The sequence below is a fragment of the Siniperca chuatsi genome, linkage group LG13, assembly GCF_020085105.1.
Source record: "Siniperca chuatsi isolate FFG_IHB_CAS linkage group LG13, ASM2008510v1, whole genome shotgun sequence".
NCBI classification, from domain to species: Eukaryota; Metazoa; Chordata; class Actinopteri; order Centrarchiformes; family Sinipercidae; genus Siniperca; species Siniperca chuatsi.
In genome coordinates, this window is record NC_058054.1 from 17,802,136 (window position 1) to 17,828,199 (window position 26,064).

Consider the following 26,064-nt stretch of genomic DNA (forward strand, 5'->3'; position numbering starts at 1 on the left):
TATACCATTAAATGCTGTTTGGATGCTAATACATAAATCAGTAGTATTAATCAAATAATGTAATGTTTGTTATTATAACACCAAAAAGAGCCATTCTGTTGCATAATAAGGATCTTTACTTTTGATACAAGTACATGTTGCTGATAATACTTCTGTGCTTTTAATTAAGTAAGATTTTGAATGCAAGACCTTTACTTATAAATGAGTACTTTACACTGTGGTATTATTATTTTTGCTTGAGTAAAGGATCTGAATAGATTTAATACGTTTTAAACATTTAGGCTGGAGTGACTATAAAATGCATTTTTTTTGTGTGTTACATGCTGTATAATTCATTTTATATAAATCGTATTTTTCCTTCAAGTTTGCCATGTTGGATTGAATCTGTCCGTTTTTGTTGTTTTGTTTTGTTTTTTTCTTTTGTTTTTTTCTTTTGTTCTTGGGTTTGTTATAATGTTTGAAGAAGTGCGTTATGTTGTAGGCTATGTAGGATGTTTTATGACAGAATCCTATCAAATACATTTATAAAATAAAGCCATCAGAAACGCCTAATTTACAACTATTGTGGTATTAGCTATAATAACCTTTAAAAAAACAAAACTGTGAAATGTTTAAATTATTTCCCCCTCTAGTTTAACCGTATATATGTGCGATATAAATGTGATGATGATAAAAAATATCAAGGCACATTATAATAAAGTTTGAAAAAGGACTATACCCTTACGTCACTTCCGGGTTTAATCGGACAGTAGTAGAAAAAAAAATTGGTTGCAATGAATTTCAGCTAACTAGCAACCGATAACTGTCAGTACATTTGAGCAAAACCATCCATGTCAAGACACGAGAAGGATTTTCGGAGTCTTGTGCTGCTTCTGTGCACATATAGGGACACACCAGCCTGCCTGCCAACCTACTGTGAATCGGTAAGTAGCTAGCTTTGAGGCTAGCGAGGTAGCGAGCTAGCCGCCGCCGCTAGCTGGCTTCCTTGCTAACGATAAGTGATGATATTTTGACTGTTAGCTGACATTAACCTGTTCAGGGAGTAGTGTCTAATAACATCAGTGATGTGTCGCTTATCTATCCTTCCAGTTGTATATATGCTATGTCAACATACTGCTCCCGTTCTGTGCCCACATCACTGGATAACGTTAGAGGTGAATATCGTTGTTAACCATGTAGCCACCATTAGCATATCAGTCCCTGTCGCTCTGTGTCTGGGTTGAGGAGGTGTTGTAATTAGTCACCAATGTCCATGATCACACCAGGGCATTTGAATCGCTTTAGTGAGATTTTAGCAGCCTCAGTACATGGATAAATGCATATAACTTTAGCCCTAATAAACGCTAGTTGATTTCAAGAGTAGTAAAAAGATGACAATAACAACTGACGTTTTAATCCATATATCGAATCTGGGTTGTCTTTTGTCTTTGACTCAAAGTTATCTCTTTCTCATAACTGTCACGCTATTACTATTTACCTTTTGCCCAGTGTTTGTGTAATTTTATTTGGTTCCAACAGCTATATTTTATAAAACAAGAATGATAGCTTGGACTTAATATTTATCATGTCACTTTGTATCACATAAAATCTCTAGATTAAGCTACATTAAAAGACCAGGCCAAATAAGTGGTCATGCCTGTCTGACTATACCTTGTCATGTACAGTATATTGCCACATGATGTGAAGCCATTTTAATGTTTTGTCATTTCTTTTTATCAAGATCCACCTGGCTCAGTGACTAGACCAGAAAACCTTGGCAACGTTGTGTGCCAGTTCATTTCAAGACCCAGGGATTTCTGAATCCAGGTACGTTCATTACAGGATATCTGTGCAGGGTTTCCCCCAGGAAATTGGTTAGTGGAGGTCGTTTATCTCTACTTTTACTAACTTGTAAAAACACATTTCTTTTTCCTGACTTTGTAACATTCTCCTCTGATTAATTACTGTGAAGCAAACGTAAGATCTGATAGAGCAATGAATCACCTTCTGAACCTGCAGATCCTAGCGTGTCACATCTCGTAATCAGTGGTTTCCAGATGACGATTTTCAGGCAAGGCGAGGTGCCTCCACTATGAAACACTAGCCCTTTTTAAACGGATATCCCGCAATACTGCCGTAAAGAAGACCCATCATTACGCAGGCTTTGCTTTTTTACACAGAATCAAACAACTGGAAGCAAAAAAGGTGTGACATGTAACACAACAGCGTATGCGTCTAATGTGATGTATAGCTGCTTTTAAATCCCCAGGTGGTGGGTCGCACGCATAACACGTCATCAAAACGTCACACCCCTGTCCCGTCCTGCCGGCTCCCTCATTTTACACAATTTGGCTCTGTTACTACCTACACTGCCGACTTAACGGCAGAACAACAATGCAACCCCCCAAATTCTGTGTTTGTACGTTTTATACAGAACGGCAAGGCGGAATAACGGTGCAACATTCCCACCTTGAACAGGCTGTATGAAAGGGGCTACTGAGTGAAACCCTGCTGTGAATCAGAGGTGAAAGGCTTTCCTTCTTGCATGCCGCTCTTACTCTGTTTTCTCCCTCCTAATTACTCTGTCTTCCATGTTTATTTTTCTACCAGAAGATGAACGGTCTGTCCATACGAGAGCTATGCTGCCTGTTCTGCTGCCCCCCTTGCCCCAGCCGCATTGCAGCCAAACTGGCTTTCCTCCCTCCAGAGCCCACCTACGCCCTTCTCCCTGACCCAGATCCAGGTTCTGGAGCTGGAACTGCTTCTGGGTCCAGCTCCACGGCTGCTCCACCTTCTCTTGGAGCCCCAGGACTACGTTCCCGTCTGGGCACTGGTAGTGGAGGTGACAGAGGAGGTGGAGGTGGTGGGGGTGGAGGAGGAGGAGGAGGAGTAGGGGCAGGAGGTGGCAGCAGCGGTGGGGCTGAGGGCAGGTGGAAACTTCATCTCACAGAGAGAGCGGAGTTCCAGTATTCACAGAGGGAGCTGGATGTGACCGATGTATTCCTGACCAGATCTAGCCGAGGGAACAGGGTGGGGTGCATGTACATTCGCTGTGCCCCCAATGCCAGGTGAGACACACACCACCCCCTGAACACCTTGAGACTGAACCTTCCTGCACACAAGGATCACAAGCCTGTATCTCTCTGTTTTGCTTGTGCTTTAAATAGGGCAGCTTGCCTATCTTTTGTTGGAACCAAATACAAATACATTTTACTCAGTTATATCCTGTTTTTTTTTATCAACTCAGGGCTTCCCAGTTCCCCCTGGTTAGCCTCAGCCTGCTGCCTAACTTCCTTCTTCTTTCTTCTGTCAGGTTTACAGTGTTGTTTTCCCATGGCAATGCAGTAGACCTGGGCCAGATGAGCAGCTTCTACATCGGCTTAGGCACACGCATCAACTGTAACATCTTTTCCTACGATTACTCAGGCTACGGTGTTAGCACTGGCAAGCCCTCAGAAAAGAACCTTTACGCTGACATTGATGCCGCCTGGCACGCCCTGCGCTCCCGGTAAGCAGGCAGAAACTGTCTGTTCCCATTCACACAGGGTCTGAAATGAACAGCCAGCAAGCACCAAATGCCAGTTAAAGTGTCTTTGGTAGATAAATCAGTGAAAGTCACTCACATCACTGGCCAGTAACTTTTTGTGAAAATAACATTTCGTCCCTGCTGACCACTGCACCCTCTCTCTGACCATAAGCCAGTCAAAATCAAAGCTAAACAATGGCTCTGTATCAAACAGGCTGATGATTGGCTGTCACATACTGTGCTCTGCATGAAGCAGCCGCATCTAAAATCCTGAAAAACATTCCTCTTGTTTATCTACTGCCAGCATGGTTAATGATCCTAATGTTAGCTGAAACTTACATTCCCAGGTGGCAACTCAGAAGAACTTTGAGGCCACTGAAAAGTTAGGACTTAAGACGACAAAAATTGATGTTTATAAAAAATTCAGAATTTACTCACACAGTCCTTGATTCTGTGCTTAAGATAGTATTTAAACAGGGGTAATATGCTGTAGTGGTTTAAAAATGGCTGGTAATAATGATTACATTTCATGTGGGGTTTTTTGACTTTGCAGTTCTGAGCAAGTGAGCCATCATGCTATTTTCTTATGATGTTCTCTTACAAACAATGTCTATTATTAACATGAAACACAGGAGTAGTTGTTCTTGTATGTTGTACTGAAAGTCTTACTGAACCATGTTAATATGCATATGGAAATTTACATACTTATACACTGCACATAAGTCCTTTTGCACTTCTCATACTTTTATTCTGATCTGAACTGTGTGTGTGTGTATTGTCTCAGGTATGGCATCAGCCCTGAGAATATCATCCTGTACGGACAGAGCATCGGCACGGTGCCCACTGTAGACTTGGCATCACGGTTTGAGTGTGCAGCTGTGGTCCTCCACTCTCCTCTCACCTCTGGCATGAGAGTGGCCTTCCCTGACACCAAGAAAACATACTGCTTCGATGCCTTCCCTAAGTAAGTTTCTCGACACAGAACGTATTTTAGCTGTATTTTCGACTTTGCGACTGTGTTTACTTGAATTTAGTTACTTACATAAAACTCGAATTGTGACAAATTATCACTGTGGAAAAAGAAGTATGAAAATGTGCATTAAAACTTCTCAAACCACTCCTGTGGTCTAATCAGTTTCTCCGCTGTTGCCCAATATGTTCCAAAGCCAATATATTATTCCATTTAAATTCTGATAGTCGTAGGAGCATTATAATGCAACATGGAAGCTGTGTGACACATCTAGCTCTTGGTCCTATGGAGGTTGAATGCACTTATTGTAAGTCACTTTGGACAAAGTGTCTGGTAGATGAATAAGGTTGGGCAATATGACAATATATTGTGAGACTATTGTTTACCGTCAGATATTTTTTTACACCCTTTATATCTATTTATTTACTCCTTATTATCTCTGGTTATATTCGACTACTGTGACAATGTTGCATAGCTTTTAGCAGTACTGCATCATGGCAATAATGGGTTTATTTATTAGATTTTATTATTTAATTTTTTATTTGGATCCCCATTGATTGTTACCTAACTACTCTTCCTGGGGTCCATATTTTGTGCTGGAAAAGTACCTTGATTTGTCAGGTATTACATTTGCTGGATTAGCTAAAAACATAACTTTTCTTAACTTATCTATACATGGTTTCTTAAAGAAACCTGTACAATATCACGATGTATTCCTGTAACGTGATGTGTATGTTGTCATATTTTCATTTAACAATGATTGTTGGTAGCATAATTATCATTTGGATGCACATCAATGAAAATCTGTTTCTGTTGGAATCCATTGTAATTAAGCAAAGCTGACTGCATCTGGACTTTTCTAAAATTGCTTGGTTAGTGCATTAATAGCCTCCATAATTTTTCTTCCAGCATAGAGAAAGTGTCAAAGATCCCATCTCCAGTGCTCATCATCCATGGTACAGAGGACGAGGTGATCGATTTCTCTCACGGCCTTGCCCTGTTTGAGCGCTGTCCCAAGGCCGTGGAGCCCCTCTGGGTGGAGGGAGCCGGTCACAACGACATTGAGCTTTACAGTCAGTACCTGGAGAGGCTACGGCGCTTCATCAACCAGGACCTGGCTGCACAGCATGCCTGAGAAACAAACAACAGCCTCTATGCGTTTGTATGAATGAGACTGTGTGTGTGAGTGTGAGAGAGAGACTGACTGATTTAGAAAGAGGACGTCAGCATGTTTGCAAAGTGTGGGTGAGAAATTGAAGATGTGTGATTATTATTTTTTTGTCACATCTGTGTGTCTTTGAAGCAGCACACCTTTTAGGTTACTTTTCAACACAACATATGTTTAAAATAATTTCCTGTTTTAAAGGTGAGAACGCTTTTTAATATATTAGCCGTATTCACGTGTGTGGTGAAACACTAAAAACGAGAACTGAGATTAAGCAACTTTACAAATACGGTTTTTAACGTGGGAGAAGTTAGGAATTACAGCTTTAAAATGTGTCGCTCACATGAATTAAGAAGTAACAACAATGTGCTTTGTCCAAAAAGGCACACAGATGTAATTTTTAAGTATGACATGTTAGTGAATGTATGAGTCATGGATTAAGTGTTTATTCATATCTCCATGGACCCGTGACACCTGAATAATGCGTGTGCATGTTTGAATGTGTGTGAGAGTGTGTGAGCGAGGCAGTGCTGAAAGAAATGAAGGACATCCTGATGACTTGGACAGCTGCAAGTGGAGGAGGCTTATGGAGACTTATCAATATTGATGGGCGGGGGGGTTTCTTCTTCTTCTTCTTTTTTTTGCGTGTATGTATGACGAATACCTCCACAGCTTGACCAGTTCTCTCTCCAGTGAACAAACACTGGTCAAGCATGTGCCCCCCCCCCAAACTCCATGTTTACTTGTTAATGGACATCCATCTGACTGCCAGGGCATTTCCCAAGTTGTTGTCACAGCTAACACTAACCTACTTTATTTGTATAGTTTGGGGGTCCATCTCCTGTCCTTTTGTGTCAGTTATGGTGGATACACAAGGACTAGCCTGGAATACTGTCTGTTGGGTGTCTCATATTTTCCTCTTCCTCATTTTTGACTCTGATTAGATCGCAGAATGGCCAGCTTCCACTTAATTTCCTGGCTGTGCTGTAGCTTTAGCCTTTTGCTGTCCACAGAACTGACACAGCAGCAACTTGTATTGCTTTTTCCCATCCCAGTGCTACATATTTGTAAGCAAGAATGATGGTGAGGTTGAAATGGAAACAGGTCGAGAGCCACAGTGAGAATATCTCTGTTTATGTGGACTTTTCTTTGGCATTAATAGAACAGCTACAGAAGTGCAGGTTTACTCATTTTCATTTTCATGTCACATTGGATCATTTGGCTCTAAACAGAAGGCTGTAGCCCTTCAGTATTTACTGATATGTAACGTTTAAAAGTTGGGCAGACTGCACTGACTTGGTAACTGCAGGAATAAGTCAGATTCAAGTCTGAAGTGCAGCTGCTGAGGAGGTCTTTGAATAATTTGCCCTTTTTGGAGCTTGATATTCTGGCTGAATTTGGAGGATCTAAAGGTTTAAGGAGACAAAGTAGCTGCTCAGTTCACCAAACAAATGAGGATTATGTCCGTTTTATTCAGAATAATCTTTTGCTTCATCAGAATCTCTTTTGTGTAATATTGATTAACTTGTAGTCTTACAGCACAGTTTGTCTTGTTCCAGTAGCACTCATTACCAGGGTTAGTCAGCCTCCTGTTCATATTCACCCTCAGCACATTGCTTTCTAACGTTTTTGTCTTGATGTAATTAATCAAGCGTGTTTGTCATAGTGTGTAGGGCCATGGATTGTTTGTTTCAGAACCACGTGTGTCGACGTTATGACTAACAGTGTGATTCAGATCGGGTGCCAGGACGGGACATCATGCCTACTAGCTCTGTTTAACCTCTGTGGCCCTAAATGTACAGGAGCTCTCTTATGGGTGGCAGCACGCTTCATGTCTGACACAAGCCATATTTGAGCCTCTCACTGTTGGTGTGGTGCAGGTTCCACCACACACATACCTTTGCACATCATCACACACACATACACACACATTCAAACACAACATACACACATAATACGTGTACTGTAGTATACAGTATATTTACACATTTATATATATCGGATCAAGCATGACAAAAGCAGGTCTTAAGTTCAGCACTATTGTACAAAGCATCCAGTGTAATAAGGGTATAAAATGTAAGTTTGTGTGTCCATTATTATTGACTGTCTTCTACAGGCCAGCATCAAGGATACTAACATCACTTTTGAATAAGTAGTAATAGGCCCTGTGTGTAGATCTGAAAAAGTACAAGAACTGGTTTTATGGTCGCAGGCTAGCACCACATTTCAGATCCACACAAGGTGTCTGCTTCATAGGAGACCCATCAGTTTCAGTGATAGTAGCTGCGTTTCTTTAAAGGAACATGTACTGAACTAGCACTGATCTGATTACTCCATTTTGGGAGTACAAGTGGGTAGACAGGGAATCTTTACATTCTCATCCTGTGCTTTGTGTCTCTGATATTTAAATAATGGAAATCTGTTACCATCTTGAGCCAAGGATCTGAGCTGTCAGAAGAATTAGAGAGAGTTGTTGCCTCTCTCTCTACGAAAGTAGAAGTAGGCCTCAGTTTCTCTTGGACAGGTCGTGTTATCAGGGAAACCACTGGATCCACCTTTTACTCATGGGGTTAAAGAAACGGGGTGGAAACTTGCCGTTTTATAGATGCACCACTATGGTTGATCTATATTGTATCCTCTGGCCCTGAATGTTTATTGATGGGGGTGGGGGGGTCGAACAGTGAAAACTGTATGCATGTCTATTGTGTTTTGCAGAGCAAGTGACGGGGTGGGACGTTATCTGTATTATGTATTCTATGTGAGGGTAAAGTTGAACTCATGGCATTGGAAAATTGAAGCGCTTTTTAAAAAAACGGGAAGTTTATTTGAATTTTTTATTGCTGATACTAACTGATGTATTATGAGTTTTGTGCTAGAGTTTGAGTGGGGCAGTGGTGGGTGGGTGGGGTGGCTAGACAATATTAGTGGGCTGTTTATATGGTTACTGTACTTAACTATTCTATTCTTTGTATTATGATTTGTAATTTTATGTTGCTTTTTTGAACTGAGAATATGATGTAATGAAATTAATTCATGGGACTGAATCTTGACCTTTTTATGGACAACAAAATAATAAATATCACTTATGTACAAAAATATGAAACTAACCGTATTTATTTATTTTTTTTAAACCATCACTGTAATTTATGTACATCACGACTTGAAAAGGCTTACCATTTGGATGACATGACTCGTACACCAGAGACGTTGGGTTTTGGATGATAATGCACAGGGTTCGTACAGTTATAAAAATGCGTTTTCCAGGCCTGGAAAAGTTTTGAAAAATAGTTTAATGTGGTTTGATGAATATCAGATTTAAATGTGACCTGTGTATTTTTTTAAATTCACACAATATTAGAGCAGACATACGATCCCTTACGCATCACCACAGGTTTTTTGAGACCACATATTACATGTACTTTTCATATATACACAGAACTCACACAATGTTTGGCCATAAAAATAGGTTGTGGAAATCAGTTGGCCAAAATGTGTATGGACACTGGACATCACAAGTTCTCCAATATCTGTTAACAGGACTGATTTGACAAACAGTCACTAGCAAAAGTATTACAACATTTGCACTTTGAAGAAGTTTAGTCCTGCCTCATGTAACAGTGAAGTTTAATGGGAGAGACTGCCCTCTGCTGGCTGATTATTGTCATTAACCGTCTTACTCTTAAAATAACATGCCACTAGATTCCAGCAGTTAACTTCTTCATTTCATAACATACAAATGATTTTGAATTAAGCAACAACAAAGTCCTTTCACATTCTTGTCAAGATTGACTCCGGTGTGTTCTCACTGTTGCAGGTTGCGTTGATCCAAAATGACCAAGACTCCAGCAACCTCCGCTAGCTGAGCTCAGCTGTTCACCGGCCAGGAAATAAACATGGCGTCGTCAGCAGGCTGCCTCCATATGGCTCAGTGCAGGAGATCTGATCTGTCAGCAGAGAATGAGCACACTCCTAACAAATATTGTCATGGTGCTTCTCTGCCAACACAGTCAGTCATCCATGTAGTTCACAACATGTGGCCTGGTTCAGACATCCCAAAAGCATCTTATTGCTGACCTGCCTCTGTAGACATGGCCCCCAACACAGGAGTTTAATTTCTACTGTGAGCGAACTTGTTTGTGCACAATATTATAAATTTCTTTGGACAAAACCTTTCACTGAAAGATGTGCAGTATGTCAAATGCACCAGGTCTCACTGCCAAGATGCTTTTGGGAGTCTGTCTAGACAGGGATCAGTGTTCAGCAGGATCTTAATAGAGTGGTGCATTGCAGGATTTGTCACGGTTCCCTACCACTGGCTACGTTTTTTGGTACCTGCAAAAGAAGAGGAATCAGCATGAGGAGAGGACAGTGGTGGAGGAAGTGATAATCCTTTAATTAAGTCCTGCCATCAAAATTTCACTAAAGTAAAAGTACTTAAGTATTATCAGCAAAATATACTTAAAGAATCAAAATCACTCATTATGCAGAATGGCATAATAATCATACAGTTGATGCATTAATATGTAAGCAGAATTTTAGTGTAGCTACAGCTTGAAGTGGAGCTAATTTTAATTATTTTACACACTGCAGACTAGTTTAATCTTTAACAATGCATCATATTATGTATTAATCACATGATTTGTATGTAAAATCAGAATCTTTAACTACAACCTTTTAAAAAGTGGAGTGGAGTAACAAGTACAATATTTCCCTCTGACACGTGATGGAATAGAAGTTAAATGTAGCATGAAATGGAAATACTCAAGTAAAGTACAAACTGCACTTTAGTAAAAACCTTGAGTAGATGTACTTAGTTACTTTCTACCGCTGAGGAATGAGCACATTATTTAATTATTCATGCGCTTCATTCTCTTTATCTCTTTATAACCTTAATCTTGAAGAGATTTAAGTGGAGTTAGTATTCCACACTGTTGTGGAAAACCAGTGCAAACATCATCTCAACATGTCAAATTTTAAACTCATGGGTGTGACTCTGGAGGAATGTAATCACTCATCTTTTGTCACATTGCTGTTGTGAACCTGCAGAACTGCTCTGTCCATGTCTAATCCAATCTGCAAGTAATGGTTTTAAAAGTCGCCAAAACAGGTTTGCAGCCACCACTTTTTTCCCACCAGACTTCCTAGTGTCTGGTGAAAGACTCCCTTCTTCTTTATGTTTGTGTGTCAACTCACTCTCCGTGGTGTAAAGGCAACTCAGTCAGGGCTCCCAAAGAGTTCAGCTGCTCCTCCAGTGCTATGATCCTCAGCCCGATGTACGCAGACGCCAACATGAGCAACACCGTCCTACCAACACAAACGTACAATAATGACCTAAATGCCTTGGCTTTTTCAGTCACCCACTACGATGCACTTTTCACTCACAAAGGGAAAGTGCATTGTGCAGAATGAATCAAAAGCTGAGCAGACGGCCTAAGATGGGCACATACTGTACAGTCCTAACAATAAGATATCAGTAAATCTGTGTGGAGCCTAAGTGAACATTGTGTGATAACATTTCTATAACCACATCTCGTTGATTAGATCATTTTCTTTCCTTGTCAGCTTCCAGCAAATCCAGAAAGTCAACATACCAAAATGTGCCTCAAAGTGTAGAAGAATTGTACACAAAGCAGGAAGATTGTTTTTTTAGTACTCATTAGTATTCTTTAAAAGTACCAGTGGAATAAAGGTCCCTCATGCTTGTTTTAACATCTGCTGTTTAACTACCTACGGAGTCATCTTACACCCTTTTTCCATTTACAGGTTTTACACAGCAATACTGGTCAAATGTACACCTGTGTACCAACAGCAGAGAGACAGACAGTGGTGGAAGAAGTATTCACATTCTTTACTTCAGTAAAAGAAGCAAAACCACAACATAAAAATACTTCAATATAAGTAAAAGTCTTGCATTCAAAAATATATTAACAGTTAAATATACTTAAAGTGGTGAAGCTAATGTTAGCTACTTTCTACACTGTTGGGTAGTATCTATAACAAGGTGTTGTATTCTGTGAGATGAGCATTTGTTTTGTATGTTAAGTCTTAATCTGCAAAGTAACAAGTAACTATAGCTAACATGTAGTGGAGTAAAAACTATAATACTGTATTTCCCTCTGAATTGAGGTGGAGTATAAAGTAGCATAAAATGATACTAGTCAAGTACCTCAAAATCCTACTTGAGTAAATGTACTTAGTTAAACCACTAGAGAAATAATAATACTCACAGCATCATGTAGATGTAGAAGAGAACACTGAGATTCCTCATTTCTCTGAGGAAGAAGAATGGTGTGACTTTCTCAATTATCCTCCAAATCCACGATTGAGCTGGTTGAGAGAAAAATCAGCTTGTTATTCTATAATGACACTTTCCTCTATGCCTTATGGGTGACTTGAGAAGATATTACAGTATGTGCGCGTCTATTTGTGAGCTCTTACACACACCTCTGTCGTCTTCATCTGTTAAGCTGCTGTGACGGGTGGAATTGCTTCTTGTAGGACCTTGAAAGGCACAAATATACATTGTTGCATTGTTAACAGTGTTATTGTTAAGATATTTCAGTTTAGTGATAAAAATGTACAGTATTATTATCTCAAATAGAAAAGTGAAAACTCACTGAAAAACAGGTACAAGAGCCAAAGAACACAATATTAGTCAGTGATGATTACTCCATTACACACTTCTCTCTTCCTCTCTCATCTTTTTCTCACCTTCACTGGACATCTGAGGAAAGCTGTTATCGAGGGGAATGCTGTGCTGTCTGCTCAGATCATGATCTCCGCAGTCCTCCAAACTGGAATAACTGGAGGCCTGTAGAGAAGAACAGGGACGCTGAAGGTTAAAGTCTTTGTCATTGCGCATCATTTGCTCATATTCCCTTAACTATAACAAGATAACTGAAATTCCTGGTTTGGTTGAGTTAGAAGAGCAGCAAGCCTACCATTTCATGATCAGCTTCATTCTCTGCAGAGGAGAGATGAGGGCTGCTCTTCCCCTGTGTCAGACAAACACAGAAACATGAGTGAAACATGAGTTTAAACTGAAAATGGCCTTTGTTTGAGAAATGATGCCTTAGTGTGGATGCAGATTAGTGGAGCACCTACCTGTGCATGTTTACAGACAGTTTGGAGGAGTTTGTAACACATCTCACGGTGCCTCAGAGACACAAATGAGCACTAAAAGAGAAAAAAAAGAGGCAGGAGAAAGGGTTAATCCTGGAACAAAACACGCGTTTTTTCAAGTCATGGCTTGATAAATTTGAACACTAAAACCATTGGACACATTTGAGTCCAGCTGAATTAATTATTGTTATTATCAATTAGAGAAACTACTGCTACTACTACTAAATTTAATGTTTAATTCAGTAGGCACATGTCCAGCATTGGCCACTGCCACAGCATTTATAGGCAGTTTGCACTGCCCTTCCCTCAATGAGCCATCATATAAAACCACAAAATACAGCAAAACACATACAAACTACACAGAACACGAATAGTAAGACAATAAAAATAGTATATAACCTCTGTTATACCTATGCTTCAACTTGAGCTACAAAAGGATCCCATTAAGGATGTCTGCTTAAAGGAGGTTTTACGATTACCCATACATGTGTGCTGTGTTACTGAGCCACAAACCCCAGGAGGTTTTACCATGTCACTGAGCACCTTTGGAGCCTGAATATGTAGGCATTCAAGTTTAATAATAGCAAATTCAGTTTCTGTTGGCTTCCTATCCAATATTTTAACTGCACAATTATACTGTACATTTGTGATGAAAAAGATGCAGTCAAGTCAATGTATATATTTATATAGTGCAAAATCACAAATTTGTCTCGGAGGATTTCACAATCCAATGCGCTCCGCATAGAAAGTGAAGCAAAAGAATGGAACAAAAGATAATAAAGAAGAATACATAGGTGCGTAGTCTGACCTTCTCTCCATCAGCAGTTTGAATGGACAACATGGACAAAGCTGAGTTATGTTTCTTCACCTCCCTGACGCTGGACGCAGGAATCACCACCTGCAACATTATGACAAAATACTTTGATTCTTGATGCCTTCACAGCCTTCAAGAGATCATTACAGTCATATTACACTTGTAGAACATTCTCAGTGTGACCTGACACATGGATAACCGAGGTAAAGAACCAGCTTGTTATTTCATTCCCTATTCGAAAATAATTCCCCTCTGTGTAGTCAGTCCTTGATATTAGGGTAAAAAGCCTGAACGTTGGAGATGAAAGTGAATTCCCAGGATAGCTAATGTGACTGCTCCTTTACAACTTCTGGGACAAAAGTCTGTTCTGCCAAAGTTACTGCAAAATAAAAAACATAATAGTTTAACTGGCCTGAAATGTGATTTTGAATCTGAGAAAGCCCACAGCTGTTAGACATTTCAGTGTTAAATCATTTCGCCAGTGTGAATTAGGCTTCACCTCCATGTGTCTGAGCGCGTTACCTTGGTGTCTTTGAGCAGCACGGATGAGTGGAAACACACGTGGGTCTCAGAAACAAAGAGTTTTCCATGATACAGCACCTCCTTCTGCAAGGCACAGGTGAATGCTACAATGGAGACACAGCAAGTGAAAAAGGGACACAATGTGATGTCATTTCCATAATCAATATCAAGGAATAAGTAACAAGTAGTAAGACTTCAGCTCAACTCACAGTGTGTCAGGTTCTCCCCCTCAGAAATCTCAGGAAACAGCTTGTGGAAGGATTTGTTGTGCTTCAGGAAGCTCTGTATGGGAAAAAATAGTTAAGCGTTGAAAAATACTCAACTGTGAGTGATGTATCTGGGATTTTTTTTTTTGGAATACACAAGAAACAGGTTTGGTGTTTGTTATATGAAATAATTGATTTTAAACCTGCAGTAACTGATTTTTTTGGCCACTTGGGGGCACCAGAAACAATAAGGCAAACTTGTTAGCAAATAGTTGCTGACACTATCATTCATTGGAGTCATGTTTGTGTCCTCCAGACGAATGTTAGTCCAATATTCACTCTCTTTTAGATCTGGTTGTTTTGGTCTCTACCACCTCCTGAGGGAAATATCTGGCTCTTTAGCTGCCAAATGCTCCACTATGTTCACCAGCTAGTTACTTACTTTGTCTGTCTGCTGTTTGGTGCTGAGCAGGTAGTGTACGTGGGTCTTTAGAGGTTTATCGCTGAAAACAGCTTCCTGCTGTTGCCAAAAACGACGCTATGAGAGCGGTGAGAGTGAACCAAAGCAGTAAAGTTGCGGGCCGGACAGCTAAACAATGAGCGGAGACTCGCTATAAAGCTTCTTAAAGCCGAGGGGAGCTGCAGATTCAGTTACGAGCGACCCCCCTCACATTGTCACATTGTTATTTCATTTTCATTTGATAAAATTTGTTAAAAATATTATATAAGATTACAACCGCTTTAATTCTCCCTGTGCTGCAAAGAAAATGTGATAAAATATGTGTGTTGCTGGGAACAGGAAGGAGCAGGATGCTGTGAAGTGGACTTACATGATTGTTGATGAGTCCTTCCGATCGCTCAAGGTTGTCCTCTGATATGGTCTGCTTCCTGAGGACACAAACAGGACAAATGCACCACACTAACACAAATGAGATAAGGACGTTATCAGGACTTTGTCTAGGTACAAGTTTAACATTTTAAGCCTTCTCCTTCTCAGTTTTGCCTTAATCCCAGTGTAGTTTACCTGAGGGACATGTTGGAGTTGAGGCTGTGATTTAGCTTCTGGATCTCCAGTCGGGCATCGACCAGACTCTGTCTACATTTCTTACTGCTACACCTGCTGCTGCCTCTTCTTCCCCCTCCAACTCCGTCCAGACAGCTGTCCCAAGAGAGCAGGAGATAAATGTCAGACTGATGATCCAGCTTTTATATGGCGCACACAGGTGGGACAGATATAGAACAACATGAAGTAAAGAAATCATACAAAAAGATAAATGGATTTCTACCCAGTGGGAACATCAGTAAATGTTTCAGAGCTACTGCCTGCTGATGGTAAGCATTTCATTATCTTCACTTTCAGTTTTTTCATCAGGTGAAGTCTGATTTTCCACAGAACTTAATGTAGTTCATTCAAAGACACACAGAAAATTCTTAGATAAAGAAAATTAAAGAAAATTCTTTCATAAAGAATCTTCAAAAATATCTTTTCACGTGTAGCATCAACAACACTGTTGACTGAAGGGTAAATAGGCAAAAGAAGTGAATTTACTCTTCTTGTTTGTTTGTGAATCCAATCTAATACCTCTGTCAGTTTGAATAGTTCCTTCAAATGAAAGCAAAAGTTAATCTAGCTCCAACGTCCTTGAGTACCAGCTGTATTGACTTTCTCCCCCTGCTTGGGCTAACTGTCAGCCTATTAGACCTGTGGTTAGTCTGCAGACTCTGGGAAACAGCAGGGATCTCCGGAGAATGGTTACACTTTTTTAAACCAGCAGCTACAAACACTGGCGACATACTGTGCGAGTACTGTGCACACCTGGTGCTTAGAGTGACTTATTTACACCACTGGTCAGCTGTAAAAGACAAATATTGTTGTCTAATTTTAACAAAATATTATGAAGGATGTGAAAGGAACAGAGAAAGAAAAAAAAGACAGAAACAGTAAAATATTTATACTCACACAGAGCTGTCCAGAGAGAATTTCCTGATTTTCAGGCTCATGATGGAAAATAAACACGTCCAACTCATACACATGCACACACTCACACACTTTCATACAAGCCGTGCAAGTCTATATCCTGATCTCTCAAGTTTACAAACTCATTGAAACACCTTGTGTGTGATTCTTTGGCTTCCTTTTCTAGAAGTAACTCTTGAAGCAGCAAAGAGGCAGGCGAGAAACAAAGGCAACGATTGGCTTCTTCTTGTTAAGTCAACCAATCAGATGTGAGTAGTGGGTGGGAATTTTCTCTCAGACTAAACCAACCAACGAAGGCAGGTGGAAAGGCCACACATTCTGCAGAGCTTCTGCTCCTCATGGCAACAGTTGCTATGGGTGGCACTACCTACACTGACCTTTTGACACACGCGCTTACACAAAGTGTGACACAGGTATGCAGAGACAGCCATCATACGTTTAAGACATGACTGTCACACCATGGCTCCCACTCTGCAACCTGCTCACCCTGCACAGATAGCCATCAGGGAATGACTGATGACCTACAGCACAGATGAATGCAAATGTTCATCATTGTACGTGTGAACAGACATAAAATGTAAAGCTCCACAAATCCACAAACATTACATTAAAAATGTTGTATTTCCATTTCTTAAAGACTTTAAAAATACATAAATAGATAGAAATATGAGCTAAGAACATATTTTTCATGAGATGGCTTGTTTAAAAAGTTTGCTAAGCCTGAAAAAGAAGAAAAAGATGTTATATTTAATTAATATGTGATTTCTCCAGTACTATATAGTAAATGTTTTTGTAAGTGATTTATGAATTTTGTTGTAGACGATGAAGGTCTGAAGATTTGACTATAAAAGTCATTTCACTATTTTTGCACTTTTTTATTGTTTGAAAATGCATGCGCAGCACAAGGATTCTGGTTTATATGCTGGTGTCTTGTAATCCCATGCGGGCAGGGCATAGCTGTGTGCATGACAAAATAATAAAAAAAAAAAAATTCATTCACATATATTCATATTTTTTTATCTTTTAATTTTTTATCCTTTCTATTTCTTTTTTCTAATTCATATTTTTTACTCTTATTCTAATCATCATTATTTACTGCACACTAGTCTTTAAGCGAATGCCCCCCTGAATTTCACTGCACATTTTGTTTGTGACAAATAAAAAGGAAGCACATAAGGCAGCAAATACAGTTTCAATACTGTGAATCATTTTCTGTTGAGATCAGGTCTGGAAAATGTCTGCTGTGAAAATCTATATTAGAAAGTTAGAAAAACCAAATCTCATCATTTTGGTCCTTGAGTTTAATAAAATAATAAATTATGAAGACAGAATACTATTTTATATGGGAACACCCTTTCTGTTTACAATGTTACGGTTCACACATGCAATCACTGTATGTATACCTTGAGTAGTACTATACTGTACAGTACAAAAGCAGCACCATGTCAGACGTTATTGAGACAGAGGTTATTTTCATTTTGAAGTGTATGGAAGCTACTCAGGTTGGGCAATTTTCCTTGTCCAGCCTCCCGCACTGTCACACCACAGGTGACCATATGATTGCACGGTGTCATTCTAGCTGTTGGCTCTCTTCACTCCCCCTTACCCACACCTTTCCTCCACCTTTGTCTCTGCATGTAGCTCAGAGTGCTGTGCTGACCTTTGTCCATGTATTCTGACTTGAAATGAAGGATTTAGTAACTGCTGAGTAATCAGTGTTGCCAATTGGTAATGAGTTCATCATTTTGAATGCTGGTACTTCCCACAATAATAATAGTTTTAGTTCAAATATTGTGCCAGATGTAACAACAGTATGTGTTACGTGTTATCACAAGTGTGTTTTACATTAGCAATCTACTTTAAAAAAAGTTTTTGCTCATAATGTGTAAAAATGTAATAATGTGAAACTACTCAGAAAAAGAGTATATGATCTCAGAAACAAGTTTTATAGTCTTTTTTTTATCATTTTCCCTTGTTGCGTTTGCTTTTCTGAACATTTGAAGGTGCCTGCTAATTCAAAAGCTTAAAATCAACGTACAGTCACTTTATGTGTGTTTGTGTCTATGAACAAGAGTGTTTGTGGCCCTGCACATAAAAAGAGATCAGTGTAGGTGAGTGAGGGACATTTTTGAAATGTTCTCATATACAATTTCACCAAAATAGACGAGAGAGGTTTATAAGGAACTGCTGGAGATAAATATGAGATGTAAATTCCAACCTCACACAAATGACTGTGTGACGGATAAAATAATTAAATAGCACTGCAGAATTACTGTCAGTTCTCCAGAGTTTATTTTTGTATTGAAGTGTATGGATGATTTTAACTTCACATAACGCACATACTATGTATGAATTGTCACCATGCGAGGCTAATAGAAAACAGCTGCCTGCATTAAAAACTTCCTTATACAGTTGAGTAAGTGATTTCATTATGAGGAGTCATCTAACTACAGTTAAAGGTGTAACATTACCGGGCCTGTCTCTACACGTCTCAAGAAGGAAATACTGCAGGTTAGAGTCATGAACGCAACCAAATAACCATGCATGAATTGTCCTGTGATGGACAGAACAATACATTCCTCACATCCTCTTTTTCTTCCTTTTCTTTTTCCATTTATTATTTGAAAAGATGAAATGCAAATGAGCAGTTGGCTTTCTGAGGTTTCGAGGAAGTAGCAGGTTTAAAGTGTGGGCCAATCACATGTAGTACTTTTCAGGTGTAGCAGCTCTTCATATCAACAGACAGATCATAGCCAGAAACAATGAGGATGATGTTGCTGTATGTGAACCTTATGCAGGCGAAGTGCTCTTCTATGTTTTGCATGCGGTAGCTCTGCTGAGATCAAGATGAATCCAGTGTTCAGAGTTTCATTATTAGTGAATTACAGCTGATTATATCTCCTCATGCATGGGTGTGTGCCCGGCTGTACTGAAAACACACACTATCACTGATGCATGGAGCAACATTCCTCTTCATCTCCTAATCATAAGCATAATGCTAGCTGTCTACAGAATGTTACTGATTCAAGGAAATGGTAGAGAAACAGAAAATATAAGATGTTTGGAAAGACTTTTCATCATTCTTTAAATAAAGGAAAGTAATCTTTCCTTTTCTTGTTCCTGTACTGTTCTTGTGATGACAGAGTGTTCGAACAGAGTGTTCGAACAGTGTTCAATCAGATTGCAAAATTTGACAAAAACACTTAAACGTAAACCGAATGAGTGAACCTTAAAGGACTAGTTAGACATTTTGTTTAATATACCAATTTTCTTGATTGCCAAAAGTTAGATGAGGAGGTTGATACCACTGTCACTGTCTGGGAAACTTAGATTATTCTGAAAGGTCCAATTTATCCGACTTGGCCTTAATAAAACGGAAGCGCTTGAAAACCAAACAAATATGTACGCCTTACATCAGCCAAATACCATCGTTCAACGTAATTAAACCCAAGTTTGATGGTTATGGTGCTATATTGTCAATGCACGTGTTTTAATCCTCACATGACCAACAGTTGTTAACATTTGAATCTTTCCCATCTCTACCATCCATCCCATATGATATGAACGTATAATCCTGCCTCTGTCCTGTGTTACTGTAATGCTGCAGCTGAAGTTACAGCAGAACTGAGTGCAACTTAATTTTGTGGCTCCAAATCAGCTGAAAAACTGAGGATTCTTTGTGCACTCTGATTGTAGAAAAGAAGGTCAAATTACATTTCCAGACATGTAACTCTGCGTGCAGTGTATTTAGTGAAAGCTGGGTGCAGTGACAGGAGTGCATTTCAGTTTAGAGTTACTTTGGTCCCATCTAGTGGACAAGGAGTGAATAACAAAAAAAAAAAAGGCAAAGGACCCCACAGGAATCAAGCAGCTCATTGTGCTGTATATCCAATCATCCTGCTTTTAATACAAAGTCAAGATACAATATCTACATCCATGGTTTAAAAGGAAAGAACAGGTACATAAGTGACAGGGATGGCATCATCAGAGCTGGCCCTCAACACATTTCATATTATGTTTCATGTGTGTGCCTTTTATATTTCTCTTGACACAATAATCATTAGAAATCGAAGGAATAACATATTTCATATATGTCACACACTGTCAAGACTTCTGGACCACACATAAATTTCATATCAGAATAATTTCAGATTTAAACAATAACTTGTGAGTGTGTGTAGCTGGGCGATTCTTCACCCATTTTCTTTCAAAAAATACACTTGCTACCATGTGCTTTCCAGCAAACTAAATACCAGCAGCTTGTCTGAGGTTTTCACCAACAAGTCTGCTCTATATATCCCATTTCTTCTGATGCCCTTAAACCTATCACGGTGGGGTGGATCTTACCTCTGTTGCTTTGATCACACCAATGCTGTTGCTATGGAGGTTGAGTGGGGGAGGGCATCAAAAGGGCATCACTGTAAACTTAAACTAGGTCTGCCTCTAATGTACATCTCTAGCTAACTAGTCGGACATCAGTAATCAGTATCAAATAGCACCCTACACAGAGGGCATACTTTATAATAACAAAGCAAATAAAAAAGCACCAAAACTGACCATTAAAAATAAAAAAACAAACAGTGACAATATCATACTTTAACATTGGCTCGCCAAAGAAACAAGTAAACAACATCTTATTGGTTATAGTTGCTAGATATCCCAAATAAATAAATTAAAAACATACGTAAAAAGTAACAAAATAGAATAATAAATATCTTAAAAAATCATATGAAATAAATATGACAAAGTGAACAATAACAATAAGGCTTCTTTTTTTGCGACAATAAGAACTACATCACATCCAATCCCACGTTATATCTTGTGCTCAGACGTATGTAACTGTACTGTATAGGACTCCAATGATAGACTGTATGTACAAAATCGGTGAAATCGCCCGAGATGTCTGATACACTGGAACATCGCTGTGCTCTTCAATCACCACGTGGGACCAATTATGATTATATGTCAAATTAAAGAAAAGATATATATCGATATCAAGGACTTGTGCAGTTGTACTGGAGAGGACAGAGGGAAAAACATCATTTGGTTAAGTTGGGATGTTCTGTACAGTGTGATTTAGAAACAGAGAGAATTTGAATGGAGTTTATATGGTGGTGGGACAGTTGGGTGAGGGGAGAGGACTGTTGAAAGTGAGCAATTCACCACTTGCGCTGAATGTTTTTTGGGATTTCTCTCATTATCTTTCTGTAGCCTTAAATAGTAAAATATCACACTGATTTAACTGCAAAGTGGTGCAATTCAAGTAGGTTAGCTTTAGAGGAGGAAGATGATAAGGAAACAACTTTCATCCTCGGTTTAAGATACTGTATGACAATAAAAGTTTAGCACACAACGCGTGAACATTAAGCAGCATGTTAAAACACAAGAAATATGTCAGCGTAAGGCAAGGACGTACAATAAAAACACACAAGAATCATGTCTGCAGAAATGGACTGAGAACTGTTTTAAATTCGAGAAAGAAAAGGCATTGAAGCGCAGTTCTTTCATTAGCATTTCTTTCAATAAGCCACTGCTGAACTGACACAATGGGGCTGACATCAAGAGGAGCCGAGCTGGAGGATGAACAAGGACTACAGCAAACAGCAAGCAAGCTTTGTTGAATGAAGAATGCACTGGACTACAAATCTCAGCCCAGTTGAGGATATGATGGGCTGTAAATCACTGTTCTGAGGCCAGCTGTTACTCAGTGAGGACACGATTTGGGAGTGTGAACTGATCCTTGGCCAGCGTGTTAGTCTCTAGTCTGACTTTATGTTATGCTGGATAAAAGAGGGAGCCATCTCTCCTTGTAGGCCACAGTTCACGCTGCATGGTTTCTCTTGGCACTGTGCGTCGGGTAAAATAGCATCCACATGCTTCTCCAACAGTCCTCAGAGTGGTGAGTCCGTACCGTAGGCTTCTGCCGAGGCATAACCTAGTCATCTGCTTTAAACTATAATCAGAACTACCTGTGGTAGCAGTAGACACCTTTGAAATAGACTCACGGACACATAGAAATGTTCACCTTTGCACTTTGTAACCCCTTAGTACACCAAACCAATAGATACAAAGTTGAGGATAAAAAGCCCATTTAGGGTGCAGCAAATATCCAGGCTCTTTGTGTTTTTTTTTCCTTTTTGTTTTTTATACACATATAGTATCATAATTCCTGTTCAGAAGCCGTTTGTATTTCACTGGTTCATATTGGAGATAGCTGACCACAACACACATGTATTATACGTCCTTCACACTGGAACACTGAGGTAAGTATATGGATTACACATGGACAGTCTCCACACCCACCAGCTCCTCGGGGAAACTCCTGATGAGTGTGGGTGCTGTTAGACATAGATTTCTTGTTGCTGTTTTTGTTGTTGCTTTTTGTCCTTGTTGGTGTCGAATTCATCTTTGAGTTGTGCTCCCGGAAAAAGCTGCAATGTTCACGTTATTTCAGGCCGTCTTTCTCTTGTTTCACTTGTTGGTTTGTTTGTGGACCTCAAAGCAGAAAGATGGATGGATGGTCGTCTCTTCACTTACGTTGCATAGTGGTCAAAGCTACCCAGGTACTCCAGAGCAGCCTGGTAGCAGAACTGGTACTCATCCTGGGTGAGAAACAGGGGATACAGTTAAAAATAAATGAAAACGCATCATTGCAATAAACAGGCATGGACTTAAGAGTCCAGCTGACACCTATCCAGTCTCATTTTTTAACTAGAATCATGGCAATGCTATTGCAACAGACACTTTACTAAAATCCTGTTCCATGTTGGTAATGCTGTGTCATATCTATCCTTATCTCTCAGGTGATTAATCTCTCTTGGTGATTTTGAATTTTTCAGATAACCAGAAGGATTAAATGTTGCTTTATGGTATGAGAAATGAATTGTCCAGGCTTCTCCAAACCTATTGCATTATGTGAAAAATGCTGAAAACACACCTGTTTTTATTACCTCATAAAAAGCTCAAGCTTTGGAGAGGACAGCGACAAAAGGGAAATTTGTTTTTGCAGACTTGATACATAAAAATGTTTTCTATTCACCGATTAAAATCAGTCAAATAGTAATAATGATATTGAGGTATGCAGAATAAAATGAGCACTTTTTAAAAAAAATATATAAATATATTGCTTTAAGCAGAACCAATGGTGTGCTGTATTAGTGCTTTCCTTGCTTGTGTCTCTGCCCTGCTCAATGCATCAGTACGTTCCACACGCTGTTCAGTGTTTACCTCAGTTTGCACCATGGCTGGTCTCTGTGTGCGCAGCATTTTGACAGTCTGGAAGATGTCCACTGCCCCTTCGTAACGCATCCTCTCCAGGACGATACTCAGAGTGATGAAGACACCTGTCCGCCCCACGCCAGCACTACAGCCATAAAGGAAAACATTTGTTTACAATGTGCCAGAGCTCGAACAACAATGTGCCACATTCTGACCAACCCACTGCACTTATTATGCAATTAAATGTACTTTAAATTTACAATGAATCGATTCATCATGAGCTGCTAAGACGAACCCCACTGCTTACCTGCAGTGAACAGTGATTGGTCCATCCTGGCCAAACTGCTCCTTGGTTTTGTGGACTTGGCCAATGAAGTCGATGAAGCCCTCTCCAGATTTGGGCACACCTTGCTCCGGCCAATCAGTGAACTGGAACTGACGCACCGTCCGTGATTGGCCATCCTAAAGGAGCGAGGCAATGATAAGAACAATGCCACAAAAATATTTACTGAAAACCTGCGGGCTGAGTTGGTCTGACAGTGTATCTGATGTCCTTTCAACACATAACGATGTTTATCCCTGACATATGTAGTTATTGTTTATGTGAGGTGATTATTTCAAAAAGACTATATAGAGCCTCTTCTTGTTGTATTGACTGAGGAGTGAGACTCTTCCAGGCAATATCCCCTTCCACCCTCTAATGATTACTGTTATCTGACCCTGGATCAGTGGCTGTGGTTAACTTCAAGCTGTAACGTCAGTATGTCTGCTACTGTTAGCCACTCAGTAGGCAGTTACATCTTTTCTCTTCTGCTCAGCCTTTCTGACTCCCCTTTAATGGAGATCAATAGAGCATCTGTCAATGTGGCGTCAGTGCAGGACAGGCTCAACTGGAGTTATCTATAACTGGCACATATGTGCACGAGCGGACGTGCACACACACACAAACACACACACACACACACACACATATGCTGTCAAGGTAATCTGGAGACAGTGTGTTTGACTAATTTAGGGCTGCTTGTCGATAATGCTAACCTGTTGTGTTCCACACATTCACACGCGAAACACACACTAACCAACACACACTACAGGTCGATAGGACATGCTTTGCACCACTGCCTTCTTACAGCACTGGTGGATCGAGAATAGAGCAGAAAAGTCAAGGAGGGTGATGTTACACTGCTGTTTGAATACAACATACAACATAAGGACAAGTCTTTAAACACAAAGACACCATGAACCCACCCTGGCATCAGTAACTTTGAACTCCCGGAGGATGTACTGAGGCATGTTGTACTCAGCCATGGGGTCCACCACGAAGTATTGGTACCTGGCTGAGCGCTCAGCTGGCCAGTACTGGTGACACTTCTCCTGAGAGAGCAGAAAAAAAAAAAAAAAGTATTGATGACATTGTGTACTGGCTGAAATGTGCTGTTATTTGTAGCACTTTGCGTGCACATGTATACTTAATTTGTCCCTACCCGTCCCATTTCTCTCAGTTTAGTGAGCATGACCACTATAGTGGAGTTGTGTTCCCACAGCATCCTCCAGAAATCCTCCGTAGTCTCAGCCAGTGGACCCTGGGTGGCAATGTAGCCTCTCTGCTGCCTACAGACACACAAACAAACGCAAACACATTATGAAGCCACCTCCTCCCTTCATTCTCCCTGTTTCTTCCTCTGTCAAGCATCAGACTGAAAAGGGGTCAGGCTTCAGGCACAAGAAGAAGAACAGTCAAAACATGTGGTGTACAACCACTCTGGATGCCTGAACCATCAGAAGCGCTTTGGGGGCCGTCCCCTTCACCGGGGCTGCAGCGAGTGCCGTGCAGCGAGACAAATAGTTGGAACATGTATACAGTGACGACAGATATGACAAGACGTGACAGGTGAGAGCGCTGTGGTGAAAACCTATCCAATCCATTCACTCATCAAGCCATCATAAGAGGACGAGAGGGTCAGGTCATGTTAGTGTTTTCGGGATGAAAACATACCTGTATCCGTCTATGTAACTGGCATTGATGTAGTCGGAGCCCTCTAGGCCTCTGATTGGCTGGAGGCAGACGCGGGTGGTTTCATAGGGCATGATGTTGACCAGTCGGTTCTTGAATTTGTTGCATGGCAGGTTGGCCGTGACAAACCGGGATGTGTGGGCTTTGGTATTAGCCAGTCGCTGGATGGAGAGAGAAAATATGAATATAGTATATTATCTAGCAACCTAAAACTGATTTTGCATGCAAGAGTGCAGGATTATTCAGGATTACTTACCTGGTTAGCTAATGTACAAGGCTACTGTATTCTATACTCTAGTGGTTCCCAACTTGGGGGGTTGGTAAAAATAAATCTGCGGGGTTGTGTGATGATGGGAACAAGATAGGAAAGTAGAAAAAGTATTTTTCTGTTCACAAATTATTGTTAATCTTTTTGACTTCCTGGTTATTTCAGTAGGGAAAATCAATCTGAAATACAAACGCCTTCTCAATCTGATCAAAACTCACAGACAAATGCAACGTGGAACGAGGGGTAAGTACACATGGCTTCATTTTAAGGAGCCACAAACCA

General features: G+C 40.0%; 3 protein-coding genes across 25 annotated transcripts in view; 1 reads left to right on the forward strand and 2 right to left on the reverse strand.

Moving 5' to 3' along the window:
- The first annotated feature begins 711 nt into the window (after nt 1–711).
- Nucleotides 712–8,736, forward strand: LOC122886307 (alpha/beta hydrolase domain-containing protein 17A-like). 7 transcript variants are annotated; one of them, XM_044218304.1, is made up of 8 exons: nt 712–923; nt 1,090–1,154; nt 1,721–1,806; nt 2,414–2,503; nt 2,590–3,047; nt 3,293–3,487; nt 4,290–4,469; nt 5,385–8,736. In XM_044218304.1, the coding sequence occupies exons 5-8, from the start codon at nt 2,593–2,595 to the stop codon at nt 5,608–5,610; spliced, it is 1,056 nt and encodes a 351-aa protein (XP_044074239.1). In that variant the 5' UTR covers nt 712–923; nt 1,090–1,154; nt 1,721–1,806; nt 2,414–2,503; nt 2,590–2,592; the 3' UTR covers nt 5,611–8,736. The 7 variants fall into 7 exon arrangements, with proteins under 7 accessions (XP_044074239.1, XP_044074236.1, XP_044074240.1 ...); XM_044218301.1 differs by lacking the exon at nt 2,414–2,503; XM_044218305.1 differs by lacking the exon at nt 2,414–2,503 and having other exon boundaries at nt 2,593–3,047.
- Nucleotides 8,737–8,738: 2 nt separating this feature from the next.
- Nucleotides 8,739–16,473, reverse strand: LOC122886306 (GRAM domain-containing protein 2B-like). Of its 4 annotated transcripts, XM_044218296.1 has the most exons (15): nt 16,265–16,473; nt 15,329–15,463; nt 15,135–15,192; nt 14,747–14,842; nt 14,308–14,380; nt 14,099–14,202; nt 13,571–13,660; nt 12,745–12,816; nt 12,582–12,635; nt 12,352–12,451; nt 12,085–12,141; nt 11,868–11,967; nt 10,834–10,944; nt 9,951–9,972; nt 8,739–9,584 (listed from the first exon to the last, which is right to left on the reverse strand). In XM_044218296.1, the coding sequence occupies exons 1-14, from the start codon at nt 16,336–16,338 to the stop codon at nt 9,957–9,959; spliced, it is 1,140 nt and encodes a 379-aa protein (XP_044074231.1). In that variant the 5' UTR covers nt 16,339–16,473; the 3' UTR covers nt 8,739–9,584; nt 9,951–9,956. The 4 variants fall into 4 exon arrangements, with proteins under 4 accessions (XP_044074231.1, XP_044074229.1, XP_044074232.1 ...); XM_044218294.1 differs by lacking the exon at nt 9,951–9,972; XM_044218297.1 differs by lacking the exons at nt 9,951–9,972; nt 14,747–14,842.
- Nucleotides 16,474–20,154: 3,681 nt separating this feature from the next.
- The window catches only part of LOC122886309 (receptor-type tyrosine-protein phosphatase S-like), a 67,835-nt gene continuing 61,925 nt past the window's right edge, over nt 20,155–26,064 (reverse strand). For all 14 annotated transcript variants that reach the window (XM_044218317.1, XM_044218309.1, XM_044218316.1 and 11 more), the window contains 6 exons: nt 25,497–25,675; nt 24,985–25,111; nt 24,749–24,874; nt 23,808–23,962; nt 23,510–23,645; nt 20,155–22,884 (listed from right to left, as the gene is read on the reverse strand). In XM_044218317.1, coding sequence (XP_044074252.1) covers nt 22,816–22,884; nt 23,510–23,645; nt 23,808–23,962; nt 24,749–24,874; nt 24,985–25,111; nt 25,497–25,675 — 792 coding nt within the window. In that variant the 3' untranslated portion in view covers nt 20,155–22,815. The remainder of the gene's footprint in view (nt 22,885–23,509; nt 23,646–23,807; nt 23,963–24,748; nt 24,875–24,984; nt 25,112–25,496; nt 25,676–26,064) is intronic.